The sequence below is a fragment of the Pelobates fuscus genome, chromosome 3 (assembly GCF_036172605.1).
Source record: "Pelobates fuscus isolate aPelFus1 chromosome 3, aPelFus1.pri, whole genome shotgun sequence".
NCBI lineage: Eukaryota > Metazoa > Chordata > Amphibia > Anura > Pelobatidae > Pelobates > Pelobates fuscus.
The window spans coordinates 372048899-372061016 of NC_086319.1; the positions used below are offsets into that span (position 1 = coordinate 372048899).

Sequence of the window (12118 nt, forward strand, 5' to 3'; positions counted from 1 at the left end):
ATCGCTATTGGAACCGTGAAGTACGCATCCTTCAGGTCCAATTTGGCCATCCAATCCGACTGTCTCAGAAGGTCTCTGAGACAATGAATGCCTTCCATCTGGAAATGTTGGTAGCGTAGGAAGGCGTTGAGAGGGCGAAGGTTTATCACTGGGCGGACACCGCCCCCTTTCTTGGGTACAAGGAAGAGATTGCTCGTAAAGCCTGGGGTGGCGAACGGCAATTCCTCGATGGCGCCCTTCGAGAACATCTCCGCGACTTCCGCGGATTTCATCGCGTCCTGCTCCTGTGGGAGGGACAATTCCCTGGGGGTATACGTTTGGACAGGCAGGGAGACAAAATCTAGTTGGTAACCCTCTACGCATTGCAGAACCCAAGCATCTGAGGTTATAACTGCCCACCTTGGGTAAAATAAGGCTAGCCTCCCCGCCACCCGAACCTGATCGAGAAGGGAAGAAGGGGTACTCACCATAAGGGCGTCTGCCCGACGACCCAGCACGGGGGTATCTAGAGCCCCACGATCTCCCTCTAGCCGGGAAGAAAGGAGGCGTTTTCGGGTCCTGGAACCCTCGAGAGGGGAAAAAGGAACCTCTGTTGGCACGGAATGAGCCTCGGAAACCACGGCCGGGTGGACGGTTCCTGCTACGCCCGGCCCCACCGAAAACCTTGGGCGCGAAGACGCGCTTCATATTTGCCTGCGCCTTGTCGATAGCCGTAAAGGTTTTGACATAGGACCCCATGTCCTTCACAAAGGATGTGCCGAACAACATCCCCTCATCGGCTGAGTCAGGTTCAGCTACGGCCATAGCAGCCAACTTAGGGTCTATTTTCAGAAGAATAGCCTTGCGTCTCTCGGAAGACATAGCCGTGTTGGCATTCCCCACAAGGCATATAGCTCGCTGGACCCACCCGATGGCCACATCCATATCTAGAACTGAGTCACCATTACGGGCTGCCTCAAGGAGCTCGTACAGCTTAGACAGGGGGCCCAGCGTATCCAGAATTTTATCCTGGCACCCTTTCAGGGAGTGATCAAGACCCTTTTTAGGCTTCCACCCAGACTTATTAAGAAATTGGGCAATTTGAGGGTCAACGTCTGGGGTCTTACAGGCAGCGCCAGGGAGGGAAGGTCGTGGGCATTCGGCACGCAATTTATTGCGGCCTTCCTTTGACAGAGGCGTGCGAATCCTCTTAGCCACATACTGGGCGATATGGTCCGGAGGGACCCATTCAGCAGACCGCGGGTGTCGCAGGTCGTCCGGGTCAAACAGGGGGTTACCCTGTGGGTCTAAAAGCCCTTTATCATTATCCCCAGCGGGGTCAGGCACTTTGCCACGTGGAACGGCAGAGGACCCAGAAGGGGTTACACCCGTAAGGGGTTGATCCTCGCCTGACTCGTCCTCCCCATAGGAGTCATATTCCATAACATCGGAATCATTGTCCACACTCCGGTCGGTATCCGACCCATCATCCAGGGCTCTAGCCCGTTTCCACAATCTAGCCTTTTTAGCCCGGCCAGGGGCTCTTGTGCGCGTGGGATGCGCGCTGTCTGCGACCGCCAGAGGCGTGTCAATCATGGCAGGCAAAGCCTGCATCGAGGAGTGGGATCCGATATGTCTAGATTTTGCCTTCGCCTTACGGGCACCCGGCACAGTTTGGGCAGGGGAAGGGGACCCCACACCCAGGGGGTTAGGGGCAGCCATGGAAGGCAAAAACACAGACTGAAGTGACTGGGCAAAAGAGGATGAGACAGTCCCCATAGCGGAGGCAATAGCCTTCTGCAGGGAGGAAGCCATAGTGGCTTCTAATAAGGCCTGGAGTTCCTGAGAGGCCATAGCACCTTCAGGAGTATCTATTGGGAAATCCCCAGAGGGGTCAGTAGGCCCGTCCTTGCTATCCTGCATAATGAGGCACAATAAAAGCAAAATGAAAACTAGAAATGGGTTGATTAACCCAGCAGAACAGAAAAGCTAAACCTGATCGTTGGTGTAGTAAGGGGACCCGGAGCAAAAGGGACCGACCGCACGGCAGAACAGGGTGATACGAATGACCGCCCAAAATGGCCGCCGCACGTGTCAGGGTGTGCCCGTGGACCGGCTCCAGGCGGGGGAAGGGGCGCGTGCACCTACCCGCGTGGGCAGCCCGCGAGAGAGAAAAACGAGCACACTCAGCCGCGGCCACAGAGAAGGGCCACGCGGCTGAGATAGCGCCGAGAAGCGGCAATAGGGACGGTAGGAGGGGAAAAACAGCCCGCGGCGGCGGGCAAAGCCCCCGGGGGAACCCCCAAATACACCAACGATGTAGGTACCAGATAGTTATCAACAATGAATAAAAACGACAATAATGAAACAAATCATAATCAAAACATGAGCACAAGTAAACAAAAATGCAATGAGTAGGAGAGCTCAAGTAAAATACTTAGCTGTCTGAGGAAGCAGCAAAGAAAGAGGGGGATTGTGGGAGACACAGGACTTATATAGCTACTTCCTCCGTTATGTGATTGGCTACCTGTTATGCCTGTACAGTTTTTTCTTTCATTTTTGATAATATTTATATTCCTCTATCTTTGCTGCTGAGGAAATAAAGAAAGAGATATGCATAATAGGAGCCTCCGTGTCTTTAATAAAATTCAGTCTTGCGAATACCCTGAGAGTCTTAATATCTGTCCACCCGTACTATCCTTTCTCACAGTGTGTGCAGTCTGTGTGTGATGTGCGTGCTGAGAGTACTGACTGTGGTGTGTGCGCGTGATGGCTGTATGTGGTTGTTATACACACACACACATTCACACACATTCTCTGACACTCACACACAGTACAGATTACCACCAGCAGCCTGTTCCATGCTGCCTCTACCCATAAACAAAATGTTGGCCGCTGGGATATGATAAGAAGCCATTAGTCCTGAGCATTGAGAGGTTGACTGCTTCCCTGTGAGCTGCAGAGTGTCACAGTTATGACATCCCGGTATGCCAGTCTGGCTTTGCACATCCTGTTTGAGACACTACCTGCCCGGCACTAATTCCCCTAAGACCGCAAACGGCAGAGCTAAATAATAAAAACAATCGTCCCTGATATACATGGGCTGAGAACCAATACCTGATACCCTTTGCCAGTGAGTACTGTCCACACCTAGTATTAGCTGGTATGATAATGCAGCAGTGTGTAGTTCTGCATTATCAGACCAAATAAGAGGAAGGGCTATGGGCACCCGACACAAAACAAACTATTCATAAACATTTTGACAGATTACTGTCAGGTGGCCTCTGAGGAGTCCTGGCACCATAATCATGATACAGTGGGTGTCATATTATTTTATATATTAAACCCAATAAACGATCGGCTTGAAATGTATAGCATTGGTTGCCTCAAAGTTTAAAGGGCTCTGCCATATAAGGTCACACCACTATAAGAAATGGCACTTAAATTAGCTGTAATGAATCCACTTTAGAAACAAAGCACCTTGTATCGGTTATTTAGAGAATAAGCTTACTACAGTCAGTTTTTGTGAGAGAACTACATATGAACCTTCCTTCAGTGGTGTATTCGAGTATTTATATGAGGTGTGCGTTTTAAAAACAAAAGGGGGGGAAAAAAGGGTAGGACCGCTTTTGGGAGCTTGTGTCTCCATGTGGAAATCAATGATTGCTTGTTCCAAAAAGAAAATATTGCTGGTCTTGGACCTGTGTTGACAAGTAAATTAATGTTTCCTATTTAAAAGTCCCAAAGAGTTTTCCTAGGACACTCTTAGCAGTAATCTTGGAAAAATTCAAAACTCAACTCAATAATTATTTCAGTTTGATGTGATAATCAAACGGAGACTAGATTCATGGTTACCTGTCTATTAAAACTCTGTCATTGCTTTTGGACGGCATCATGTTCCTTGTAGTTGTAATATGATTTCTTGTTTTAAAGGGCTACTCAAGACACTATGACTACTTCAGTGATTTGAAGTGGTCGAGGTGCCTGCAGTCTCTAAGTGCAGCCTTTTGCTTTTAAACTCTGCACACACTGATTTTTAACCCCTCTGGTGCTGGAGGTGTAGCTCCACCTCCGGCAATATCATTGGAATATTGTCAGCCAGCCTGGAACTAGAGTTCTGGGCTATTTAGAGGCATTTCTGTGCAAATTTTAATGCACAGAATCAAATTCATTGGCTGAGAGCGGTCAGCTGACAGTCTCAACCAATGAATAAGTGGCAGAATCTGTGTCCAGTTTCTACAGCTTCGAGATGTTATAAATCCTGCTCCAGTGGCGACCCAGCACCTGGCAGAACAGGCTAAGAGAGCAAACCATTGTAAATAAGTTTGCCCTATTACCAGGGAATGGTGCCAGGTTACTGCCACCATCATATTGATTACAGCAGGCAGTAGTATTTATGATGGTTGGAGTAACCCTTTAAGCTAATGGGTTTTTCTGGGAGAATAGTGACCTTTATTGTACCTTTAACTAAGTGGGAAACATTTGTTCCTTCTGAATTCCAAGAATGGAGCACTCATTGGGTAATTCCTATTGAACTCGATAGGAGCTCAAACCATGTAGCTCAATTTTCCAACATCTCCAAATTTTAGTGTGTCAGACTTTTTTTTTGTGAACAAATCCTTAAATGTGATTTATTTTATTTTTCTATAACGCTTTTTAATTTGCAGCAGATCCACACCTCACACCGGTCCTTTGCTAACTTTGAAGCTTTCGTGTGTTTTCCATATATTCTCAATGTGTGGAGAGATTGACAATGAAGTTTTCTCTTACAGCTTTACTACCAGGTGTTAAACTTTGGTATGATCGTGTCCTCTGCACTGATGATCTGGAAGGGACTAATGGTGATCACCGGCAGTGAAAGCCCTATAGTGGTTGTTCTTAGGTATGACCTTTCATTTTACCCTCTTTCTTTATTTTTCCAGTTATCTTTCTTTTGCTTGCATGTTCATAGCACATAAGAGCAGGGCTTGCTCAGTTTACTTGCCTTATAAATGCATATATATAAGCCATACTACTTTTATTGAAAAGTTTAGAAAGTGACACATTGTGTTAAAATGTTGATAAATTACACTTTCGTATTGTTGTGGTGCAAGGAGGTTATGAGTGGATTGACAAAAAAAAATAAAAATCGACGGATTTGCAGCAAATTTTACCCCTTCCGCTTGGAGTGAGATAATGAGGAAATTTAAATTCTGCATTGCTGTTCCAAAATATATATACGGGGGGGGGGGGGGGGGGGGGGGCGGGAGTATTTGATCCACTGCTGATTTTGAATGGTTGCCCACTGACAAAGAAATGATCAGTCTATAATTTTAATGGTAGGTGTATTATAACAAAACAAAAAAAATCCAGAAAAACGCATGTCAAAAAAGTTATAAATTGATTTGCATGTCAATGAGTGAAATAAGTAAATCTTGCTGATTGATAAGTATTTGATCCCCTATCAATCAGCAAGATTTCTGGATCCCAGGTGTCTTTTATACAGGTAACGAGCTGAGATTAGGAGCACTCTCTTAAAGGGAGTGCTCCTAATTTTAGCTTGTTGCCTGTATAAAAGACACCTGTCCACAGAAGCAATCAGTCAATCAGATTCAAAGCTCTCCACCATGGCCAAGACCAAAGAGCTGTCCAATGATGTCAGGGACAAGATTGTAGACCTACACAAGGCTGGAATGGGCTATAAGACCATTGCCAAGCAGCTTGGTTAAAAGGTGACAACAGTTGGTGCGATTATTCGCAAATGAAAGAAACACAAAATAACTGTCGGCCTGATGCTCCATGCAAGATCTCACCTCGTGGAGTTTCAGTGATCATGAGAACTGTGAGGAATCAGCCCAGAACTACACACGAGGATCTTGTTAATGATCTCAAGGCAGCTGGGACCATAGTCACCAAGAAAACAATTAGACTGAAAATACTGCAGCGCCCGCAAGGTCTCCCTACTCAAGAAAGCACGTGTACAGGTCCATCTGAAGTTTGCCAATGAACATCTGAATGATTCAGAGGAGAACTGGGTGAAAGTGTTGTGGTCAGATGAGACCAAAATCAAACTCTTTGGCATCAACTCAACTCGCCGTGTTTGGAGGAGGAGGAATGCTGCCTATGACCCAAAGAACACCATCCCCACCGTCAAATATGGAGGTGGAAACATCATGCTTTGGGGGTATTTTTCTGCTAAGGGGACAGGACAACTGCACCGCATCAAAGGAACAATGGAGGTGGCCATGTACTGTCAAATCTTGGGTGAGATCCTCCTTCCCTCAGCCAGAGCATTGAAAATGGGTCTTGGGTGGGTATTCAAGCATGACAATGACCCAAAACACACAGCCAAGGCAACAAAGAAGTGGGTCAAGAAGAAGCACATTAAGGTCCTGGAGTGGCCTAGCCAGTCTCCAGACCTTAATCCCATAGAAAGTCTGTGGAGGGAGCTGAAGATTCTAGTTGCCAAAACTAAGCCTCGAAACCTTAATGACTTGGAGAGGATCTGCAAAGAAGAGTGGGACAAAATCCCTCCTGAGATATATGCAAATCTGGTGGCCAACGTCTGACCTCTGTGATTGCCAACAAGGGTTTTGCCACCAAGTACTAAGTTGAAGGGGTCAAATACTTATTTCACACATTGACATTCATATCAATTTATAACTTTTTTGACATGCGTTTTTCTGGATTTTTTTTTTCTCAGTTATTCTGTCTCTCACTGGTAAAATACACCTACCATTACAATTATAGACTGATCATTTCTTTGTCAGTGGGCAAACGTTCAAAATCAGCAGGGGATCGTATACTTTTTTTCCCTCACTGTATGCGTAAATAGATTGTGGTCATATCTAACCATCCTGGTGCCACTGAATTTATAGAAGATGTCTTTAAACTTCTTTTCCCTTCCTAACGAGAGTGGATGGGGTTTGGAGTGCTGACAAAATGCAGTTTTTTTTGTTTTGTTTTTTTTAATAAGTAAATGAGCTGTAAAATCTACTAAAGAACCTTCCTACATGTTCTTTGATCACCATTGCCCAAACATGCGTGTCGGAGGTGTATTTCTGTGGCTGAAGGTTCAATCACAGCCTTACCCAGGTAACCCATCTAATTGACTTGGAGATCTGACTGTATCGAGATTGTCAGGGTCGAAGGAGAAAACAGATGAGATTATTTTATTAAACAGGAATCTAGATCCCTAAATCTGAAACAAAAATTACATCAAATATATTTATTGTTCCCTTAACTGTAATGCACTGAGGAGAAACATGGATTTTTTTATTTTTTTTTTAATTTATTTTTTTATTTTTTTTAACACAAGCCGAAGGCAGTGGTTCGGTTTCATCTCCAACAATAAAGCAATTTCTTAGTGTTGCAAAAAATATAATATATATCAAAATCTTCAAGCAGGCATAGCAATGTAATCAATTCTCTCCAGAAAGTGTATAGATTAATGGACATGCTAATTTGAACCTGAAGTTTGCTGCTGCTTCCATGATGATGGCCAGTGCATTGGAGCACTTATGTATGTAGCGACTGGACCTGATCTGTGTTGTTAATATGTAACTTGTCTGTTACCCATGTCATGTGATATTATTTTCTATTATTTTAATAATTATTATTTCTTGACTCCGTGAAGGCAGTCTCCTTCACTGCACTTTGTCAGTGCCCGAGCATTGTTTCATAATGAACAAAACGTAACCATGTGTCTTGCAATGCTTCGGGATTTCTGATGCTGAATCTCAGTGACATTAGGGGAGAAGGCGTTCACAGGCCATTCTCCTAACACAATCATTGTGGCGGCTAGGCTTAGTTATGAATCTCAAGCAGGACACTACTTCTGCCACCAATATTTTTTTTTTGTTTTTTTATAAATACTGGTAGTTTGCCAAAATCTTAAAACTGGGGTTAAAGAATGCAACAAGAAAAAAACAAGACACTGGAATCCATTTTATATAAAAAGTCTAATATAACTTCATTATAGTAGTAATTTGGAGCGTAGATGCTGTCTCCTTTGCAAACCATGCTATTTCTGGAAAATGGCACTGTTTAAATTAAACCCCACTCTCTCACACACACCTCAAATGACTGTCGGATCATTGTGATTGCCACATGTGTCCACAATGCTTCTCCGTGAAAAGAGCGCTGTGAAATTTGTTGGCGCTATATAAATAACACAATGTCATCAAACTTTCTGACTTCACAGGAGTATTGGGCTTCAATGTGGCGTGTTTCCCAGTGCTGAATTTTACAATTATTGTTATGGGAAGGGAGTGAATCTAAACAGATAAAGAAACAGCAGACTTTTTTTTTTATTTATTTATTTATATATATATATTATTTTTTAATTTTATTTTTAAATAAAAAAAAATCATTCACCTGTTATTTGATGCAATGGGACCATCAAAAAGGATAAATCATGGCATAGCAAAATTCTGAAAGATGCCCTTTCGTGATGCTAGTTATGTTGTGTATTTGCTGGTCACAAAAATTTAACTGGATGCATGATCATTTTAAAGGTTGTCAATTTTGGTTTCTTCTGTTCTCCTCTATTTTAGCATGTAGTAAACCTAACAAAGTGTTTTATTTGGATAGAGCAGTCTTTGGCATTCATTAGGCTTAAATGGGGCCATCACTTATGGATTTATTGCCATTTCAATGACAATACATAAAGATGATACAATAAAGTTGTTGTAAATGTTTTTTGTTCTTTATACTCTGTTTCCATGAATAACTGCATATGCACCTCCATGCACATGTGCCTTTATTTTAAAATGCTGGCTGTTGCACAATTGTGCGATAGTAAGATTGTTAGTCAATGCTTGACTGCGGCCTACCTAAAATGGGGAGGTACTGCCTCCCTCCCACCCCCCACAAAGTAAAATGTTTAAATTGCTACTTTATAAAATTATCTCGCAACATGCAATCGTACATTCCGGTGACCTGTCCTCTTTTTTTTTTTTTTTTTTTTTCTAACATTTGCTAGTCATCAAGTATTATCTTGATAGCTGTTAAGTTAATGACCCTGGCTTATGAGAATCTGGACCTCATCAGATGGCAGCTAATCATTATTATGCAAATTTCACAGATAACAGTATTTTTCTTGCGATGATCTCACACAGACCTGTCCTCAAGGTTTCGCTGCTAATCAACTTACCCTTTTGCTTATCTCATGCCCATTTATTTGTTTTTTGTTTTTTGTTCCCCAGTCCGTTATATATCTTTATTTTGATTGATAGCTCAATAAAGCAAATACTTACAACACCTGACATCTTTTCCTCAAATTAATGGAGATTACCTTTAAAGGTCACATACTTCTTAGCGCTATTGCCTCTGGTCTTATTTGGATGTCCCCCGGTGTGTGTGTAAATATCAAGAAGCGTGTTTGTAGGATAGTAGCATGCTGGATCTTAAAGAGCAATTGACTAGGAAGGTTGTAAAAGTCAATGGAAAGGTTTTATGAATTTGTCCTTTTACATTGTTTTCTAAATCCAATGGACCAGTATTTTTGAGAAAAAGACATGTGTGTATATATATATATATTTTTTTATTATTTTTTTTTCTTGAAATTCATCCTTTAGATTTTAAATTATTCCAGTTTCATTCTACTTGCACAATTAAGAAATTGCACAAACATTTCTAAAACTTGGCGGGGACAGGGCTCATATACAAGCTACATTGTTTGTCCCTTCCCCCTCTTATACCAGGGAGCAGCACAGCGATTCTTTGGGGGTAAAGTCTTGTTATCTACCTTCTTAGTCCAGGTAGGCATTGTCTTCCAGCTAATCTAGACATCTCTGCCTGCTCCTGCCATCTTCTTTTTTTCATTTATTTTTTTCAAGCTACAGTGCCGATAGGTCCTCAGTCTCTGTAGCCGGTCCCAGCTGCCTTTTGGTCCTTCCATTGGAATCACTTTTTTTTTATATAACTTAGAATTGCTTTTCACAACTTTACATTCATTGTGATAAGAATTGCAAAACACATAAAACATTATGGGGAACCATAGGCAGGCAGATGTCTACATTGAACACGTGTCGTGTTACAGATAGAACATTGCAGTTAACATGCCAGAGCTCAAAATTTCCTCTAGCCATTGTCGAGTGAAAGTGTAGCCCTGGTGAGCATTTATTCACCCTCTGGTGTGTGCCATCCACCATTCACACTTGCAGTGGCGAGTAACTTTTAAGGCCTGACTAGTAGCGTAGGACTTTAAGCCCTGCATTGTGTGTTGGGTATTGTTCTGTTTGCTATATAGCTTATTTGTCTGGTGACTTGATGCTCTGCATCCAATCTTCTTCTGTAGGAGAATCTTGATTGTTCTGTAAAGAAAAGCAGTAATATACTGATTGGCTGAGCGCGTCAGCTGAGCGTTCTTAGCCAGGGAACGTGGTCCTGCATCTGCTGCTATGCTCTATGCTCTTTTCTATTGAAACATCTAGCTTCTCCTACAGGCAGGTAAGTTGTCAAAACATACTAAAATGGTTCCCGTGGCATGGCCTGTAGTGGTCCTGGAGCTTAGTGTGTTCCTTTTAAAGTCTTGGTTTTAAAATGTACAAACATTTCTTCTTCTGGTCAGACGTGAACGATAAACAGGATTTTGAAACTCATTTGTACATTTCTATATTTTATTAGTTCCCTGTGTAGAGCAGATTCTGACCATTATTTTTAGACCATGTACATGCAACACAGAAAGTGCATATATTTTGCAGACCTGTGTCAATATGTAAAACCGTGTCTCCCAAGGCGTCACTATGTGCTCTTTGTGTTGGAAATGGTTCTACCGCCTGGAATTAATTATTGATCTTGCCTAACACTAAAGATTTCTTTTCTTTGTATTAAGTCATGTTTGGCTGAATGTGTATATTTTCAATATTGTGATAGCTTTCATTTTATGTTTAATATCCCCTCTAACATTTCATAACAAGCAGATATATCAGAATGACCATATGGTTTTGGGGGGGGGGGGGGGGGGAGATGGGAGTAGATTTCTGTAAGGAACCAAGAAACATAGCCCGTAGGTAATTGAGAAAGTATGTCCCTTGTGGGTTTCTGCCTTAGCAGTGGGTTTCTGCCAAGTGATGCTTAAGGGTTCCTTTTGCACAAAAAACATATATTTGGGGTTTCTGTATTCTGGTCTCTTCATTCGAGGGGTGAACAAAAATATTCTCTTCTGTCCACAGTGGCAGTATGGAGCCAGCTTTCCACCGAGGGGACCTCCTTTTCTTGACCAACCGTGTAGATGATCCCATCAGAGTGGGCGAAATTGTGGTCTTCAGGATAGAGGGGAGAGAAATTCCCATTGTGCATCGTGTCCTGAAGATCCACGAGAAGTAAGTGTAGGTCTGAGTACCTACCTGGAAATGGACTGGTGGTGGGTTTATGAAAATTACAGTGTGCTTTTGTGCATTTTATTATTTCATTAACGCTTTCTCTTTATGCCCTTTCAGTGTGAACTAATTGGCACAGATGTATTCTCTAAAGGGTTGATGCACTAGGCAGTTAATTGTGGTGAAATGAAAACAGATTTTTAAAATTCAAGCTAAAATATTCTTTCATTTCCTCTAAAATTATTACAATTCCGATTTTACTTCACTCTAGTTATTTGTATAATAAATTAACCACTGTTTCAGTTCAGCTGGTCTGAAATCGTTAATGGTGGTTGACCACTGATGAAAGGGCTGGAGAAACTCAATGTGGCCTGATCCTCTGATACAAGCAGGTACACATTGTGAATATGCAATGCTCTCAGCTGAGAATTGAATGACTGGTGAGAGATGAGACTAAATATTTACATAACATTTAAAGCCGAACTGTCCATTCCAGAGGTGTTCCTTCACCCCACTAAACACAAGTATGTACAGTATGTACGCAAAGTGAACAGAGCAGCAGAGGTAACAAATAAAATAGCCTCTGCTGCATTTTCCGCATTGGTTGCTCGCTTGGCATCGATTTGGGGGAAATGTCATACACGCAAATGCGCATCCGGCATGTAAACAAGCCGTGCCGTTAACACATTAGGGTACTTCGCCCGACAAAGTATGTAAATGAAAATAAAATACATTTCAGACACTTTTTTTTTTTATAGAACTTTAGCTTAACCTTAACCTGGTTAACTCTTTAGTTACCTTTTTAGGATGTGCTGAAATTGGGGAAGTGAAATTTC

The 12118-nt window shown here is 42.4% G+C and overlaps 1 protein-coding gene across 1 annotated transcript in view; it reads left to right on the forward strand.

Annotated features, from left to right (window-relative positions):
- The window catches only part of SEC11A (SEC11 homolog A, signal peptidase complex subunit), a 41151-nt gene that overhangs the window by 7973 nt on the left and 21060 nt on the right, over nucleotides 1-12118 (forward strand). Inside the window, exons 2-3 of the mRNA XM_063449436.1 lie at nucleotides 4752-4861; nucleotides 11136-11285. Coding sequence (XP_063305506.1) covers nucleotides 4752-4861; nucleotides 11136-11285 — 260 coding nt within the window. The remainder of the gene's footprint in view (nucleotides 1-4751; nucleotides 4862-11135; nucleotides 11286-12118) is intronic.